Source organism: Panthera uncia, assembly GCF_023721935.1.
Source record: "Panthera uncia isolate 11264 chromosome B2 unlocalized genomic scaffold, Puncia_PCG_1.0 HiC_scaffold_25, whole genome shotgun sequence".
NCBI lineage: Eukaryota > Metazoa > Chordata > Mammalia > Carnivora > Felidae > Panthera > Panthera uncia.
In genome coordinates this window covers 21,609,546-21,629,552 of record NW_026057581.1, presented here as the reverse complement: position 1 = coordinate 21,629,552, position 20,007 = coordinate 21,609,546, and the positions used below count along the sequence as shown (strand labels likewise).

The 20,007-nt window shown below is 41.7% G+C and overlaps 1 protein-coding gene across 10 annotated transcripts in view; it reads left to right on the top strand.

Annotated features, from left to right (window-relative positions):
* The window catches only part of FARS2 (phenylalanyl-tRNA synthetase 2, mitochondrial), a 533,637-nt gene that overhangs the window by 389,517 nt on the left and 124,113 nt on the right, over window positions 1-20,007 (top strand). For 7 of the 10 annotated variants that reach the window (XM_049654909.1, XM_049654908.1, XM_049654906.1 and 4 more), the window contains one exon: window positions 14,413-14,480. The exons of 2 other annotated variants lie outside the window; for them this stretch is intronic. In XM_049654909.1, coding sequence (XP_049510866.1) covers window positions 14,413-14,480 — 68 coding nt within the window. Of the gene's footprint in view, window positions 1-14,412; window positions 14,481-15,308; window positions 15,508-20,007 lie in introns of those variants that run through there. One more of the 10 variants, XM_049654910.1, reaches the window with a different exon arrangement.

Below are 20,007 nucleotides of genomic sequence, written 5' to 3'. Positions count from 1 at the left end.
CCCCCCCCCCCCCCCCCCCCCCGCCAAACCCATGCAAATGAAGGCTTGGGGATTCCAGTGGAGACCTGACTCCATCTCAGCTTAGACTAAAATCTTTTCCATGGAAGCACAGCTCAGAAATGAGGACAAATTCAACAAAATGGCAGTCACCTCATCTTTTGTCAACATAATTTTTTTTGTATGATGTCTTATTTAATATTTCTTAGAGGAGAAAGAATACCCCATGAAAGTTTTTAGATTCTCCATTTGGCGTATCTGTCTAACTTCTCCTGAAAGAAAGTACAATAGTAAGATGAGAAGAGAGGAAACCAGCAGTGAAAATTAAGCAGGTGAAGTATTTGTTCGAGAGAGGACTGCTGTGGTCTCAACATTTATACAGAATTTTACTGGAATAATCACTTATCTTATCCCAGCATTTATTAAATATGGTAATCTCTCCTAGATGATCGTCTGTCCAGCAACACACATGGTGTGCACTTTTTGGAATTCTGTAGTGATGGTGGAATAAGCATTTCTAACACATTCTTTTTGGCAGTTGCCACATTGCATTGTATTTATACAGTTCCCACTACTGCACTGCCAGTTACTGCCAGACACTGGGTCTGTAACTTTCTACTCTACTTGAGATATAAAACATAGCAACTACTCAATAAACATTTTTTTTATGAATGAATGATAAAAAGGAAGAAGAGCCAGCAACAACATACTTCTGTCATGTTTTCTGCAGATAAAACTGGCATCCCTTTCTATGTAGAGGAGACCCCATTTGGTAACATTTTGCACCTGGGTGACCAGAAGCCTTTACAACCCATATCCATTATGACGGTTTCTTACTGAGGAAAAACAGAGTGGAGAGGAGAATTGCTCCTTAGGAACAGAAATTAGGTCATAGCAAGTTAGATTCTGAGTAAACTGCTGGGTTAAAAATAATGTTTTTGAGACCAGTGTTCAAATAGAGAAAAGGAAAAAAAGTAAAAGGAAAAAAAAATGCCTTTTAAGAAGATTGGTTGTATCCTCTGTAAAATATATTTTAAAGCTCTGAGCATCCAGGATCAGAAAAGTGTGGGGTGTTGGAAGTATGCAAATTATTCATGATTACCTAGGAAACCCTTTTCTGACTGGAAGAGGGGCAATTGCAAGGTGGAATAGAAATTCAGAGAGTCAAATCATGACATGCTTGTGTGTATGTTTGTTTGCCACAAGATGAGGAACAAGGGAAATTTTTGAAGGAACATAACATGAAAGGAAGAAAAAAGCTGTACAGGGAAGGCAGAAAAACCTTAGCTGTCTTGAATGTGGACTTTCCAAGCCACCTGTGTACCTAAGGCATGCCATTTGGCATAATAGGAATAGTGGACCCCTGACATGGCTGCCAACATCCTTTTCTAGAAGCATCTTCTTCCCCAATATGCATGGTTAATAGGAGAGCATCTACACTGGTCCAGTGGGACTCTGCCCCTTGGACTAAGTGATTGATCCAGGGGTGAGCACCTGATAAAGCTGGGCCAGTAAGGCCTATTCTCCATAATGTTTGGATAGAAGATCAAAGAGAGCTTAAGCTGTGAGTGACATACCTAGGAACCATCTCTGGCCATGTGTCCCATGTGGGGAGAATATGGTAAGCAGAGAGGGAGAAGGAAGCAGCAGAACAGAGATGCAAGATGGAGAGAAGATGCTGGTATGGTTGAGTCCCAGGTTCCATTGTATTCTGGGGCCCAGCCGCACCCTGCCCTTTCCACAGCTTGGTTGTCCAATCCTTGGTCAGATTCCCTAAGCAAGTGTGACTCCCTTGTTGTTTCATTTGAGTTTTCATTATTTGAGATCAAGTGATTTCTAAGACTCATAATTGCAGACTTTTGGCACTGGAAGAGGGCAGGAAGTAAGAGGGTGACAGGCAGAAGTCATCAGCTTCCTTTCTGGAGAACTCTGGAGAACTGCAGAGACGAGGCTGCAGAGGGCCCTTGAGCTCCAAATGTTTCTATTCAGTATAATTTTGAATGGTCCTTTCCTCTTAGCTAGAATAGCTAAAAATTCATGTGTCTCAAGTTGTGACTCATTCATTCTAGTGAATATGTATTTGAACATTACCATGGGTGAGGCACCGTGATATCTATGATATTTATGGTCAGGAGATATACAAATGACTTTTTAGGGGCACCTGGGTGGCTCAGTCAGTTAAGTGTCAGACTTCAGCTCAGGTGATGATCTCATGGTTTGTGGGTTCAAGCCCTACATTGGGCTCTGGGCTGACAGCTCAGGACCCGGAGCCTGCTTTCGATTCTGTGTCTTCCTCTCTCTCTCTGCCCCTCCCCCACTGTTTCTCTCAAAGCTAAACACTTAAAAAAATTTTTAAATGATTTTTTAAATGAGTCCTTGTCCTCAAGGAGCTCACAATCTGATAGGAGGTCAGTGCACATAGATATTTGCAACTTAATATGAGAAGTGTCAGGTGAGAGACGGCGCCACCACGGCTTCAAGGAAGAGCATCATGTCACTTTGCCTTAAATGCCCAAGAAATGTTTACAGATTATGTTTCAGCTGACAAATAAGAATTAGGTATGGAATGGGCCAAGAAATTCCAGGCAGAGTAGACAGCAGGCACAGAGACAGGAACACAGAGATATGAACATAATTGAGTGTACCTAGCATACAGGAAGCTTGACAGAGCTGGGAGGGCAGGGAGGAAGGGAAGGGAATAAAGCTGGAGAGTTTGGGAGGGGCCAGACCTTAAAGGCCTGGTATTTCCTTATAAACATATGGTCCTCTTTGGTAGAATATGTGGGTACTCATTGAGCTAATTCAGCTGTTTTCAAGTTTGTAAGTGATTATCTGTCTTGAGACTGTGCTGGCCATGGGGTAAGGTTGGAGGTAGGTAAGGTATGGAAGCACATCTGAATGAGAGGAGATAATTGTCTGAGCTGAGACCATGGCTGAAGCCTTGTGGGAAAACCTGACTGATGGAAAGGAAATTCAGTAAAAATCCACAGGAAATGTGGACCCATTTGGGAGAGACAACCTAGATGAAGGGACCAAATACCACTCCCCAGTCCTGAGTGTTATGACTACGAGGATGGGGGCTGACCTTGAGGCAGGGGTTAAGTAGAGGGAGCAGTCGTTTGGAGGAGGTGATTTTAATTACTTCTGGTCTTCTTCTGTTTTTTTTTTTTTTTTTTTTCAAGTCTATTTGAGAGAGAGAGAGAGAGAGAGAGAGAGAGATTGCATGCACACAAGGTGGGGAGGGGCAAAAAGAGATGGGAGAGAATCCTAAACAGGCTCTGCACTGTCAGCATGGAGCCCGATGCAGGGCTCAGACTCAAGAACTGTGAGATCATGACCTGAGCTGAAATCAAGAGTAGGACACTTAACCGACTGAGCCACCCAAGTGCCCCACTTCTTCAGTTTTAGGTAGGCCACGTGGGAATGCTGACCTAAGAGCACATGAGCGAGAAGCCAAGATTAGGATATACAGTTGGCAGCTCTAGATAGGAGGTGCCCAGGACATGTCTGGAACAGGAAAAGATAAGGAAAGAACAAACCCCAAGGAAGTCTTAAGGGACGGAAAACAGAAAGACTGAGTGAAGGAATTAGGAAGTGCAATCCAGGAGGTCCACGTAGAGGAGCAGAGGCTGGGGGACAGAAGCCATGGAAGGTTCTGTCTTGCAGGAGTGAGATTATAGAATGCCGTCAGATAGATCTGCCAAGACCACATGGATTTGGCCAATAGGAGGCCTTCAGTAGGAAATTCAATGATAGAAAATACTTTGGTTAATCATATTTCTTCTCATTTCCCCCCTGTTGTGCCTTCATGAATATTTATTCCACAAATGCTAGTAATTAGAGAATACTTGATTTAATGGGTAGATACAGAGGGTTGATGTGTTACGGAGCAAACAAAATGTCCTTACTCTAGCACTTAAACCTGCCTCTTCAGGGTTATGTGCTTGGTAATTTTCATTTACAATAATGTTGTAGGGAAGTTTCACTTTTCAGACACTTACCTGTTTTATTTTCCCTTCCTGCATAGCTCATTTAAGGGGTAGATAGAGCAGGTGAAGGATATCCATTAGCCCTTTCTGAGAAGCAGGGATTATACTGGAGTGACAGAGATTACTCCCCAGCACCAATTAAATTAATTAAATTCACTTGGGCCTGTATATAGCCACTGTATTTAACTTAAGAAAGGATATGGGATGCAAATGAAGACCTGAAAATATGAATGGAATTTGGAATTTGAACAATACTTTGATCAGCATTTCCTAAAATGGCACATGGGGAAGAAAAAACTCCTTAAGGTTGCATATGCTTCCCTTTACTTCTGACAGGGGAACCTAGGCACCTGCTGTGCAGCTCTGCCTCCTCCAGAAGATAAAGCCACCCCTTGGGAACAGAAGTGCAGTATAATACAAAGTACACACAGCTCCTGAAATTAGACTTGACCTCCACTCGCCTCTGGAGCCAAAAACAGCCTCCCCAAAATGAGAGAAAGAAAGCTAGGAAAAGAAGGTGTGAGGAGCATATCGCAAGGAGAACCAAGAAGAGCTGGTTTTGATTATATTTAGAATGTTATATTTTTTTTAACCTGGATTGAATCAATGAATACCTGCACATTGAACTTCTTTTCAGGATTCCTACTGCCAGGAAATCTGTTTCAATATGAATTCCAAATAATGTTATATCACGTCTGATACAGGAATATACCTGGCAATATTAAACAGATCAAATTCTTGAGAAGACTAGTCTGAATAGAAGCTATTCTTAGCATAGTTAAAGTAAAGGAGATCAGTATAGGTATTCAAGATGAAAAATCCTAATAGTTAATAGAAAACCAAAATTCAAGGTCCTGCCAACCTTCAGAGCAGAGTGGTTTCAAGTACGTCTCAGAAAACATGTGTTTTAGAGATTTTAGCCGGGGTGGGGAGCAACACATTTTCATGTCTTTTTCTGGGGTGCCCTTCCTCCCTGCCTTTAAATCATCTGATGTCTCCAGTAGTGCCTGCCCTGCCCCTTAGACAGCTTTGTTCGGCCAATGGCTGGACCAGGTGGAGATCGAAATTGGATCCCATAACATATGACTGGATTTATACATCGTAATGACACCATTTAATTATTTTAAATAATGCTTTTACTTAGGTTTCCTACTTATGGTACTACAAGGAGGATTTTTATTCTTCTAGCTCAGGCCGTAATATAAAAATGGCACGACAGTTATTGTATTCCTAATTACAAATTTGTTTAATTAAAATTACATTCAGTCATTCTGACATACATACTTTCAAGCAACTGTGAAATAGAGCTATTATCATCTTTTGGTATGCTGCCTTGAGTGGCTAATAATTTTAGTTAGGTGGTAGTTTTAGGTCCTTATCATCAGTAAATATGAAAAATAAAGCTAGAATAAAACAGTAGCAGTAATTTCAAAATTTATGTTTATCAATTGGGCCTTTGCATTATGTTTTTAAAACCAGTTTCTTGGGGTGCCTGGGTGGTTCAGTGGGTTAAGCGTCCGACTTTGGCTCAAGTCATGATCTCACAGTTCGTGGGTTCAAGCCCCGCATTGGGCTCTGTGCTGACAGCTCAGAGACTGGAGCCTGCTTCCGATTCTGTATCTGCCTCTCTCTCTGCCCCTCTCCTGCTCATATTCTGTCTCTCTCTCAACAATAAATGAACATTAAAAAAATAAAAAAAAACAGTTTCCCACCTGAGGCCTCCAATAAAAATCAAGAAATCATATGTGTTAAAATATCTGCTGGATGTATTCTGTGGAAAAATAGATCCAAACAATCCATAGCAGATGTGAGGAGGAGGAGATCTCTACTGCATTTTATCCCTGAATCTAAGTCTCCGATTCATGGATGTCTGACAAATCTGTTTTAAATTGGTGGCCATGTAGATGGTGTCCCCATGGAAAGGCTACTCTCAACTTATTTTTCTATTGTCGTTTTTAGTGAGGTGAAATTTACATGAGTGAGCAATTCAGTGACATTTAATACATTCACAGTATTGTGTAACCACCACATCTCTCTGCTTATCTAGATCCAAGACGTTTTCATCACCCCAAAGAAACCCCACACCCTGCTTCCCTTTCCCCACTCCTTCCATCCCTCAGCCCCTAACTGCCACCAGTCTGCATTCTGTCTCGGTGGGTCTCCCTATTCTGAATATGTCATATACACTGTATGTTAGCCAACTTGACATTACATTACATTTTAAAAAATGGAGTTATGACCCAGCAATAGCACTGCTAGGAATTTACCCAAGGGATACAGGAGTACTGATGCATAGGGGCACTTGTGCCCCAATGTTTATAGCAGCACTCTCAACAATAGCCAAATTATGGAAAGAGCCTAAATGTCCATCAACTGATGAATGGATAAAGAAATTGTGGTTTATATACACAATGGAATACTACTTGGCAATGAGAAAGAATGAAATATGGCCTTTTGTAGCAACGTGGATGGAACTGGAGAGTGTGATGCTAAGTGAAATAAGCCATACAGAGAAAGACAGATACCATATGGTTTCACTCTTATGTGGATCCTGAGAAACTTAACAGAAACCCATGGGGGAGGGGAAGGAAAAAAAAAAAAAAAAAAAGGTTAGAGGGGGAGAGAGCCAAAGCAAAGGGGACTGTTAAAAAATGAAAAAAAAGAGGGTTGATGGGGGGGTGGGAGGGAGGGGAGGGTGGGTGATGGGTATTGAGGAGGGCACCTTTTGGGATGAGCACTGGGTGTTGTATGGAAACCAATTTTACAATAAATTTCATATACTGAAAAAAAAATAAAAAATAAAAAATGGAGTTATATAGTATGTGACCTTTTGTGTCTGGCTTCTTTCACTTAGCATGTTTTTGAGGTCCATCTACCTTATACCGTGTAGCAATACTTCATTCATTTTTATGGCTGAGTAATTTTCCATTGTATGTAGAAACATATATTTTATTTATCCATTCCTTTCCTGGTGGGTATTTAGGTTGTTTCCACATTTTGGCAACTGCAAATAATGCAGGTATGAACATGTATGCAAAAGCATTTGAGTTCCCATTCTCAATTCTTTTGGGGATATACATAGGAATAGAGTTGCTGAGTCATTTGGTAATTCTGTTTAACTTTTTGGGGAACTGTCGAACTGTTTTCTATGGTAGCTAAATCATTTTACATTCCCACCAGCAATGTACATGGGTTTCAGTTTCTCTGCATACTCTCTGACACTTGTTCCTTCCTCCATCTCCCCCTCCCTTCCATCCATCCATCCATCCATCCATCCATCATTTGGTTTCGATTTATATTTCCTTAGCAACTAACTGATCTTTTCATAAAGTCCTTTGTTGAGCTGTAAGAGTTCTTTATATGTTCTGGGCACTTATTACACCAAACTTTTTATTGCCTCTTAACCTTTTGAAAGTTACAAATTATTTCCTTCTTTCCCCTTCCTTCTTTCCTTTCTTCCTCTCTCCCTCCTTTTTTTTATACCATTTGTTATTATTTAAATTTTAGTTAACATACAGTGCAACATTGGTTTCAGAAGTAGAATTCAGTGATTCATCACTTACATGCAGCTCATCACAAGTACCCTCTTTACTACCCATCTAGCTCATCTCCTACCCACCTCCTTCCATCAACCATTTGTTTTCTATTGTTAAGAGTCTCTTGTTTCCCTCTCTTCTCTTCCCCCCTCTTCCCATATGTTCATCTGTTTTATTTCTTAAATTACACATTTGAGTGAAATCATATGGTATTTGTCTTTCTCCAACTGACTTATTTCACTTAGCATGATACATTCTAGCACCATCCATTCTTTTCTTTCTTATATATTAAAAATATTAGATTTGGGTATTAGATATAATGGATCTTTATTTTAAGAAAAGAAAGATAATTTAAATTCCCTATAATTCAACCACTCACAGATGAGCACTGTTTTCATTTTTATGTCCTTCTTCTAGTCTTTTTTTTTTAATATATAGAATGAACATGCATACATATATATTCAGAAAATTCTGCTTTCATCGTGTACTATTTAAATTTTTTAATGCTTTTTTGATGTGGAAAAGTTACACTTATTTACATATAATTATCAGAGCACTTCGTTGTTTCAGTGACTGGTGGACTAAAATCTTTCCGTGTGCTTGTTAATCATTTGAATACTTCTCATAAGAGTTGGGGTTTTATAAACAATAAAACCTGTCAGATCAACTTGTATAAGCTATTTATATACCCAGAATCCTAGTCCACTTTCTCTCATGGTTGTTATGATTTTTTTTCAGATTGTTATCTATCTGCCTTTTATTCTGTGTGGTGTTTGGGACATAGCAATATTTTATCTTCTTTCGTATTGTCATATCTAATGTTTTTTTCACTGATTCCTTCAATTGTCTTAAAAAGTCCTTATCTAACACGTAAAGGATTATATAAATATTTGCTTACATTTTCTCTTTTTCTTTTATTTTTTTTTTATTTTTGAGAGAGCACAAGCGGGGGGTGCAGACAGAGAGGGGGACAGAGAATCTGAAGTGGACTCTGTGCTGACAACAGCGAGCCTGATTTGGGGCTTGAACTCACGAACCCTTAGATCATGACCTGAGCTGAAGTGGGATGCACAACTGACTGAGCCACCCGGGCACCCCTACTCACATTTTCTCTTAAGTTGTTTATTTAAATTGTATTTCTGGATCCATCTGGAACTTACGATGGTATTGCGAGATGAGAGGGTCACACTTTTATTTTCCTAAATAGCTAACTGTCTTTCCTGATACCATATACAAGATCAATAATTTGCAATAATAGAATCTGTTACCAAAGACATGAAACCAATTACTTTACTCATTTTTTTTTTTTTAAAGGACACTTAAACACTGGCATATATATGAACTGGGTCATCTATGTCTTGGTTTACATGTATTCCTATTCTCACTAAATGAGTAGCCACACTGTCATGTCAGACAAGAATAGCCATGTGGCCACCCCAAGTCTCTCTTCTGGAGGCTGCATTGTCGTCTGAGGACACTGGGAAGCAAAGCCTTTGCATGTCCTTTGTCCCAGGCAAATGCTTATGTGTCAGATTGATCAGGTTCCTGAGATTGGGCTGGATTGTGGTTTCTGGGGTTCAGTTAACCTTCAGTAGCTACACAATGTAGTTGTTGCCATATTCTGTCTTATTTCATGTTATGTCCTGGAAGGAATAGAGCATGTCATTGCCCAGAGCGGGGAAGCCTTTGTGGGGTAGTGGCTGCAGCATGGGCTCTGGAGTTGCCTTCAGTTCAGCTCCTATCTTTGTCACTTGTTGGCCTGTGGGACTTTAAGCAGCTGGCTTTATCTTTCTAAGCCTCAGTTTCTTTATCTTTAAAATGGACTTAACATTAGGACCTACTTTATAAGGCTATTTTGCAGTGCCTGGCACATAAGTATACAATAAATGTTAATACTGTTGTTGATAGTGATGTTAATATCCTAGCGGTGAATTTCTCCTGGGAGAAACTAACTTTAATTAAATGCAAGCACTAAACACACACCAAGAACAGCAAAGCATCTACGTTGGAAAGCTTTATATGTTGTATTTACTATAGTTAAGCTCATACTCAAATTAAGCATCCAGTTGCTCAACGATTGTTTGTTGCAAGCAATAAAGTTGCTTTCTCAAGGTCTTAATTATATTGGATTAAAAGACAGAAAAAGAAGGTTGAGTATATGACAAGAGAAGAAAAGTATGGTGGGGTTAAGATATGAGAAAGGGATTTTTTTAGCATCTTAAGAAAACATTAATTATAATTAATTATACTGGGGGGGTGGGGCGGTGTAAGTGCTGTATATGCTGCTGGTAGAAAAGTGGGACAAAGGAGAGGAGAAGGATGCCCCATGCCAGGAAATGATGCCAGCACATCTGTTCACAGGGTGGTATCTGATGAGACTTCCACTCTGGACAGGTCCTATGTCTTTGTATCTCAGGGTTTTGATTCAGGCCTGATGTCTACACCACAGAGTCTGAATACCAGAGGGATCCTGCACAAGGCAGACAGCACTTTGTATTCTGATTTGGAATTCAGCAAGAGGTTCATTCAGTGATGTAAGTGAATACCAACTAGTTACTGTCGTTCATGAAACAAGGGATAGCAATCATTTTTAGGAGCTATCACTATTTTGCCATCATCTAGTGGTATTTTTTTTAATGTTTATTTTTGAGAGGGAAAGACAGAGTGAGTGGGGGAGGGGCAGAAAGAGGAGAACACAGAACTCGAAGCGGGCTCCAGCCCTCTGTCAGCACAGAGCCCAACATGGGGATTGAACTCACCAACCATGAGATCATGACCTGAGCCAAAGTTGGACTCTTAACTGACTAGGCCTCCCAGGCACCCCTCTATTGTTATTTTTATGTCTATTTCATGGTAAAATAATTTTCAAAGCACATCAACTATTAGACATCTAGTTTTAAATAGCATAGTTATATTGACTTACAAAAAGCAATTGCATTTCTTTTTGAGTTTTAAAGACATGTGATAGGTTTGTTTGGCTGTTTTGTGTTAATCAGCATTTCTGTTTGAAGATGTGTAATGAGCATTCCAAACTTCAAAATCATATATGCATTTATAACACTGGATATACCTAAGAAAATGGCCACACTTAAGTGGAAGACTAGAAGTATAAATCTCTATGAGGAAGTGTAGTTCTTGTATATGGATGTGGGTTTGAGCTTGACTATAGAACCCCGAGCTTTTGCAGCTAAGGCTTGAGAGCATAGTGGTTACCTTTTGGGGTATCTGCATAGCTACTAGTGATTTCCCCTCCTCTGTGAACACCTCCTCTCTCCCTCTCCAGAGCAGCGGGCCCTGGCAGCCATGTTGTGCAGTGAGGCTTCCTCTCTACACCACCCTACCCCTAGTCCCAGTCTCAGATGATTGGACCCAGACAGATGCTTGACCCATGATAATTTACAGCTGGGGATGACAGGGATTAAGTCATTCTTCGACAGAGGTACCTTCCATGTTGTCTTTTTGCCTTAAGGAGCAGAGAGGCAAAGAATGGCAGTTTACAGAGAAGAAAACCAAGCAGATATACAGACAGAAGTAGAGACAGAAGGCCAAGATGAAATCCACAGGGCAGTCAGGTCCCTTATTCCTATGCTTTCCTGGGGCTGGAAGGCCTTCCTCTCCCAGGCTCTTTGGCTCCTGAAACAAATTCCCCTTTCTTGTGGAGCCAGCAGGACGAAAAGTAGATTTCCTTAACTTGCCCCAGGCATCCAGCTGAGGTACCCTGGAAGTACAGTGGTATCCTGTTTCTGTCCCCTGAGAGCCTCTTTGTTAGCCTAAGTGCCTAAGTATGTTCGCTGGCAATTAGGAGCTTTGCTGCCTAAGTGTCTACTTCAATCCGTCAGTTACACTTTCTGACCCACTGCATAGGCACAGCAGCTCCCATGTCAGGGAGTGGGCAGAGAGTGCCTCCCAAATCGAGAAAAGCCACTCCAGGCACCAGATGGCAAGGAGAATTTCATAGAACATATTGATAAGAAGTGAAGCCTCTTTGCTAATACTTTCCCTAAACACTGTCAGTTGAAGGGAGCTTCAGGCAGGCGTACAGGGAGACAAATAAATGCACACAGCCATCCATCCCGGCATGAGGTCCACAAGACATTCCCAGGAGTGTGGCAAACTCAAGAGGAAGGAGAATAATCCAGAGCAGAACAAGGAACAACTGATTGCCAGGTCAGACTGAGCTGTTCCTGGTGAAGACTAGGGCCTCAGAGTCTGCATCCTCGACACATCCCATACAATCAGCTGTGTCTGAATTAACTGTGAGAATAAAAGCAAACCTTTGTTGAGGACTGTGTCCACTGGCTGCGGCTCAGCACTAAGTCTTTATTCGCCGGACCTCATTACACCTTTACCACCCCCCTTGAGACATGCAGGGTTTTGCGCTTCCTTTTAGATACCAGGCACCTTAGGTGAAGCATCTCACCCAAAGAGACATGGCCTCTAGTGGCGGAGCCAGGATTCAACCCCAGTGGTGTGAGCCCCGGACACGTTCCTACCAAATCACTCTACTGCTTCCAGCATGTGGCTTGAAATTGCTCGCCGGCCCCTTTGGTGTTGTGCTAGAGACCCAACATTAAGGCTTCTACATTCCTTTGCTGGGGCCACCATGATAAACACCACAGACTGGGTTGCTGAAACAAAGGAATTTTATTGTCTCCCTGGCCTGGAGGCTAGAAGTTCAAGATCAAGGTGTCAGCAGGATTGACTCCTTCTGAGGCATCTCTCCTTGACTCAGATGCCGCATTCTCCCCACGTCCTCACATGGTCTTTCTTCTGTGTATGTCTGTGTCCTGATATCTTCCTGTAGGATTGGGGCCCGCTACATGACCTCATTTTATGTTAATTACCTCCGTAAAGACCCTGTCTCCAAGTTAGGTCATATTCTGAGGTACTGAGAGTAAAGACTTCAACATATGAATTTGGGGGGACAAATTCAGCCCACAACAGCTCCTAAAGGAATTTTATGGATAGTTCTGGGTTTCTGTCCCCAGTCTGATATCTAAGGTGGGCAGTGAAAACAAGGAGCACCCTTTTAGAGCAGTCTCTCCTGCTGGGGTTACTGTACCATATACAGGGAGATGCTACTGTCTGATCACTCTCCGATCCCATATTCTAGCACAGGACTGTAAAAAGATAACATGCTTTGCTTTTGCTTTTGCTTTGTATCATTGCTTTTCACAATGAAATGAGCTACTTTAGGCACTGAAGCTTGCTCTGGGGATGTGCAACCGGTAGGGAAGACACAAAATCCACCCAGTCTCAGAGCAGGCCTCCCTGAGAACTGACCCTTCTCAGGATTGGGTGCCTTGCTAGCTAGCACCCAGGAAGCTTGTCTCATGCCCCTGTTATGTGCTTCCCACAACAGGGCTTGACCATGATGGTGCCTGGGCACCCAATGGTGCCCATTTCACAGCTCCTAATGACTCTTTTTCTCTTGTGACACGTCCAGCTTCCCCACAAGGGAAGATCTGATTGGTCCGTAGAGTCACTGCCATGAGGGGGGCCTCTGCTGGATAGAGCTCAAGACACTCATCGCTGCCTGCCCAACCCCCATCCCCAGTCCAGTCATCAGAGGCCTGCAGATGCGGTCATGTAACCTGAGCATGGATTGATATAGGAGAAAGAGCTCTGCATTCTACCAGCCTCTGTCCTGTTTTGGGACAGGTCACTTAGCTTCTCTGAGCCACTGGTTCATCATTCTGAAAAAACTGATATAATAACCCTACCTTAAAATCAGTATTATAAGTCTAAAATGAGATGAAGTTCTTAAAAATACATCCAAATGTTTTAAAGCAAAGTGATTGAATTTTTAATTTTAACATGTGTTTCTTCAGCCTTCTGTTTGACTGCTGATGTATTCCCAGTGCCTGTTACTGAACCTTTGTATCTCATGTCCTGTCAGGGGAGTTTTTTAACCAGAAGCCATATTGGTCTCAGTGATTATGTGAAATTTGCATATGAAATGTTCAAATGTTTGTACCCTGCACTTAAAGAACTTCTGAAGACTTGTGTTCATCAGGGAATCTTGTCGGACATATTCGGAATATTTGGGGGAATTTTCAGAAATGAGAAGTAGCTGCTTCTTGCTTAAGTATGGTTCACGGTTGAGCAGGCCATTTGCATAAATAGCCCATGGGGAGCCATGGTGTCTTGGAAGGGCCACATTTTGTGAACTGGGGAATCAGACCTATCTCCCTCTCTTCTTTAATCAGAGTTTGGCTCTTGCTCTGCAAACAGGTCAGTGAGATGAGAGCAGGTGCCAGTGATGGCTCTGGAGGTGTAGGGCCTTGTAAGGATCCGTGACATCCTTGTAGTATTCCAGTGGCAAGTGAGGTCCCCTGCAGAACCAATCTGTCACTCACCAAGAGAGATGTGGCCAGTACCCATCACGGGGGTAGGTCCTGGGCATCTGACTAGAACATGCAGTTCTTGGAAGGGTCACCTACTTTCCTTGCTTCAGGGCTTCAGTGCCCGAGGGTCACATACTTTCCCTATGGTGAGTTGTCTCTTTAATCAACTCTCTACTCATCTGGTGGGTTTCTGAATAACTTGTTTTAATTACACTCCATTTTACTAATAATATGCTTCACTATTGGACAGAGGTTTTAAAGGTTGTGTCCTTAAAGAACATTTAACTTTTTTGTCAGGGTGTGTCTTTGAGGTCTCTTTTTCCTGGAATCCCATGTGGGTACTTTTCTTAGGGTGTATGTGTCTGTGTGTATGCGTATGCTATTGTGCACCAGGTCTGTATAAGGTACTGTATTATGTAGTGATACAGTGGGAAGACTGAGGCTCAGAAGTCTAATTCACCCTCCTGATGTTACACAGCTATTCAGTAATCATGCAGGTCTTAAAAGCGACACAGTGGCTCTGACTTTTTGCTTTTTACGCAGAACAACCAAATTAAATCTGGGAGCTGGCCGTTCCTCCTACTTGGAGCACCAGGATTTTACTTTTCCAGGTCAGTGTCCCAGACTCAAGTCCTGACTTAAGGAGTTTCATGCAGAGGTCTCTGGCAGACCAGGCTTTAGGACAGAGCCCCCACTGCTCTGTTCCCAGTGCAGGCTGGAGACAGGCCAACCCCTCTTCCTGTTGGGGCAGTGCCATGAGGGCAGTGGACAGCTATTTTGGAAGATGGTCCTTATTTTCAAAACACTATTCATTTCCCTTGGACTTTTCCTACTCAGAGTGGTGTGTCATTGCAGGATCGCAGAGCCGAGAGGCATCCCGGCCCATTCTGTTCCACGGGTGTCTCGTACACTGTCCATTATATTTTGTGTGTCAATGGTCCTAGGGACAGCATGCTCCCAGACTGCATTCCCTTGGTGCCAAGTGCAGGTAATGAAACTCAGGGTTAATTTTAGCCCAGGAAACTGTACAGAAGATGCTTGCTTATCCAGAATGCTTATCTGTGAGTTACTGCACATACCAAGTGTGGGTTACTGGATATCAAAGTTCAAACACTGAGGCCACCGGGCAACCTTAATAGTACAACTCAAGGACTCCTTTCCTTGGGAAACCTCTCATGATACCCCTGTCCTCCAGGGAAAGTTGTTCATGTTGGTTTTCACTATGCCCATATGTACATCCATCAGAAAGCCACTAACATTTCATCGTACTTCACATTTTCATGTGTCTCCCACTAGACTGGGAACTCAAGGGTAGGAATTTTATCTTATTGATCTATTTTTCTCAGGGCTTGCCATAATGATGGGCAATTAGTAAATATTTACTAAATGAATAAAATCTTCTTAGCCATAGACTTACAGCAGTCCCCCCTTATCCACAGGAGGTACGTTCCAGGGCCCCCAGAGGATGCCTGAAACTGCAGAGAGTGCCAAACCCTGTATATGCTATGTTTTTCCTCTACATAACATATCACACCTGTGATAAAGCTTAATTTATAAATGAGGTACAGAAAGAGATTAACAACAATAATATAATAGAACTATATAACAATGTACTGTAATAAAAGTTATGTGAATGTGGTCTCTCTCTCTCTCTCTCTCTCTCTCTCTCTCTTTCTCTCTCTCTCTCTCTCTTTCTCTCTCTCTCTCTCTCTTTCTCTCTCTCTTTCTCTCTCTCTCTCTGTCTCTCTCAAAACACCTTTACTGTGTTTTGATGTACTATATCATCCTTCTTATGATGTGAGATGACAAAATGCATACATGATGAGATGAAGTGAGGTGAGTGACATAGACATTAGGCTAACTACCGACCTGCTGATAATAGGTCAGAAGGAGGACTGGTTGCTTCCAACTGCAGTAGACCATGGGTACCTGGAACCCTGGAAAGGAAAGCTGTAGACAAGCGGGGGAAGTCTGCTCATACTATACACATATGTACATATGTGTATGTGTAATGTGTATATGTATATGGACTGTAACACACTTATACATATATATGTGTACACATATATATTATATAAGACCTATTTCAGATACCGGTAGCTTCTCATTTTCAGGGGACAAGTTCATTGCTATGGAGAACTATAAATGTAGAACATTAAAGGCTTAACCATGAGCTATGCTGATCCAGGACAATCCATGTATAGTGCTCTTCTAAATATTCTGAATCCAAGATGTGTCTCTTTTCTTTTAAGTCACTTGACCATTGTTTAAGCTTTCTGATTATTTGGATTAAGGGCTAATGATGGTTTACTCCAAGCTAAAACCGTTACTTTGAAAATATAAACTCTTAATTTTAAAACCTTTTGGAATATCTCAACTTCTTCTTTCCCCTTTTAAAACTGTAATTGAGAGTTGACATTCTAGTGTATCCTGTCTTTGCCCTGCTTGTAGAATCTAACCCAGCACCTCAGGAAGAAGAATGGAAGAGGATTTTTTTAAATGTCAAAAAATAAAAATAGAACTTCCTCCTGTGCATCTCACTCTGGCTTCTGTGGCAGACCTCGGATGCCTGCTTTCTAGGATTAGATAAGAAAGTCATTTGCACAGCTGTAAACAACTTAAAAGAAGGGCAAATTTGAAATGCACTGTGTTCATGATTTGAATCCAATGTGCCAGTAGGGCAGGCACAGAAGGATGGGGCCTCCAAGTGAACTCACTAGGCGCATCAGACCCTCCACAGCCCAGTCTTTGCCTTCAGAGCTCCCTCTGCGTCCTCATGACATTCCAGGGCCACATCCTCCATGAGCATGTTTCCTCTGGCCCTGGCTGGGCCTGACCCTGCAGTGCCCACCATCTTGACATAAACATGGCCCCATCCCAGAGAGATGGGACTGAAGGAGTGACACTAAGAGCTTGAAACATGAGTCTCAGGAAGAAACTTGATTAGCCGCTTTTTAAAGAAATGGTTTTTTAGATTAAGGAAATAAAAAGTTCCACTCTAAGAAAAACTCTATCTACACACACACACACACACACAAATTTTCTTCCTGGAGGAGGAAGCAAATGTATGTGGGTGAAACAAGGAACTGAAATAATAATCCAGCTTTGATCAAAACTCCTTGTTATAGTGTTCCCTCTGAAAATGATTTCTAATCAATGAGCGCTACCACAGAGCACCAAGGAGTAATTACCTTACATGTGTTTCACTCTGAGCTGTGATTAGAAACAAGATGTGAGATCAGAGGGGCATCAAACGAATGTAAGAAGGAAAAAAATCTCAGATAAGAGCTGAAATGCGCAGGCTGTGGGATATTTAATAAGTTGGAGGCTTGTTCCAGGTAGTGATGTCGACATTCATTCATTTACTTGGTTAACATTTCCCTGCTGCACTGACGATAGCAGCAGGGTGTTCAGGTGACTTCTCACGTTCTGCCCTTATATGCAACGACAGGGCAAGCAGCTGGCTCCCATTGAAGTATGAGCATTAGTTCACAGGTGTTCAGGTAGCAGAGAGGGATTTGGGCTCCTAACCCTGCACCTGCACATTTCCCAGTGGTTAGGAGCCAGTTTTCAGCATGGACTGCTTGGTTCATGCTCCAGCCTGAGCAGTAGTGGAACCCGGGCCTTATGAGCCCAAGATGAGAGGCAGGGGCCTGGGAAAGGGACTCATACACTTGGAACAGTTCTACCAGTGAAAGAAAAACTTGAGACGCTAAGGGCAAGTGTGTGGTGGGATTATTGAGAAGGTGAAGACCCCTTGGTCTGTTGAGGAGAGAGGAGGTCTTTGGCCCAAAGTGTTTGCTGGGCATTTACTGAACCCATGAGAAAGACTTTCTTTTTATTTTTTCTTTTTGAATTAGTGTTTTTCTTTTTTTTTTTTTCTTTTATTCAAAACCAAGTTAGTTACCATATAGTGTAATAATGATTTCAGGAGTAGAATTTAGCGATTCATCACTTACATTTAACACCCAGTGCTCGTCCCAACAAGTGCCCTCCTTAATGCCCATTGCCTATTTAGCCCATCCTCCCCCAATACCCTGCCAGCAACCATCAGTTTGTTCTCTGTATTAAGGAGTCTCTTATGGTTTGTCTCCCTCTCTCTTTTTATATTATTTTGCTGCCCTTCCCATATGTTCATCTGGTTTGTTTCTTAAATTCCACATAAGAGTGAAATCATATGATATTTGTCTTTCTCTAACTTATTTCGCTTAGCATAATAAACTCTAGTTCGATCCACATTGTTACAAATGGTAAGATTTCATTGTTTTTGATGGCTGAGTAATATTCCAGTGTGTATGTGTGTATACATACCACATCTTCTTTATCCATTTGTCAGTTGATGGACATTGGGCTCTTTCCATACTTTGGCTATTGTTGATAGTGCTGCTATACACATTGGGGTGCATGTGCCCCTTCAAATCAGCACTCCTGTATCCTTTGGATAAATACCTAGTAGTGCTATTGCTGAGTCATAGGGTAGTTCTGTTTTTTAATTATTGTCCAGAGTGGCTGCACCAGTTTGCATTCCCACCAGCAATGCAAAAGGGTTCTTCTTTCTCTGTATCCTTGCCAACATCTGTTGTTGCCTGAGTTGTTAATTTTGGGCATTTTGACAGGTGTGAGGCATCTCATTGTGGTTTTGATTTATATTTCCCTGATGATTAGTGGTGTTGAGCATCTTTTCATGGATGAAGTGATGAAATCCAGCCATCTGGATGTCTTCTTTGGAAAAGTGTCTATTCATGTATTTTGCCCATTCTTCACTGGATTTTTTTTTTTTTTGAGTGTTGAGTTTGATAAGTTCCTTATAGATTTTGGATGACTCTGTATCTGATATGTCATTTGCAAATATCTCCTCCCATTATGCTGTTTGCTTTTTAGTTTTGCTGATTGTTTCCTTCCCTGTGCAGAAGCTTTTTATCCTGATGAGGTTCCAATAGTTTATTTTTGCTTTTGTTTTCCTTGCCTCCAGAGACATGTCAAGTAAGAAGTTGCTGTAGCCAAAGTCAAAGAGGTTGTTGCCTGTTTTTTTCTTGAGGATTTTGATGGTTCCCTGAGGAAGAGTTTCTGAACTCCTAAGACTATATGGTGAACATATAATGAAAACACCTGCACACCAAGAAGCAGAAGTGTTCACTCTGATGACCATCCTGCAGTAGGGCAATGCTCAGGCACAGAATGTTACTTTCATTTGTCAGTAAGACAGAGGATCCCTCCACAACGTGATCACTATTCAGCCACAGCACAGACCTGCTCCTTCCTTTCCTTGAAAGGTGCCAGTTGTGTGCACTGATTCCTTTTAACCCTTGTCTCCAAAGAACTGAAAGAATATCAGCATTTTTACACATGTGATCTTGAATAGCCTCTCAGCATGCTTAGCGTATGATTTCCTTAAAAGCATTCTTACTAGGTGATACTCTTCCCAGAGAAAAGCTTGGAGGTCCAAGGTTTGATTTACCAGTTTTAAACTCATTATCAGTGGCTCACTTATCTTATGATGTTCCTAAGGTTTCAACCTGCATCCCTACTCCCAGTAGGTGATAATATAGTTTTTAAAATTCTTATCCTTTGCCAAAGGATGGAAAGAAGCTAGAATGAGTGACAGGTTTACTGTAGTGTCATTCCCTGAATATGTTTACAAATGGGAATAGCTACAAATGCAGGATCATCAAGGGCTCACCTTAACGTAACTTAGAAAATGGACCAAATAAACTCCCACCCCATAGTTGACCCAGGTCTTGTGATTCTGAAGAAGTGACATTTAGCACAGTATAGGACCTTACCGAATTTCTTTGCTTTAAAAACGTACCAGTTGACTTGGGTAAGACATTCTTTACACCTTCAGGGATACTTAAACACTTCCTATGTTATTCTGGAAACCTTTTACCTACCCAGCAGTAAATATTATCAACCTCTGAAACAGTGAATGACAGTCAGCCTGCCACTGGTGTGAAATCAGGGACCGGAACAGAGCACCTTTCCCTGATGCAGTCAGAATTAAGACAGCCAGAATGTGCCTTAAGTATCTAAGAAAAACTTGACCAAAGCGCAGGGCCACTGCGTCTGTTGTTATTTTAGATTTATTCAATTAGAGTCCCAAGCAAAGTAAATTGAGCTGTGTGGCTGATTTGAATATTA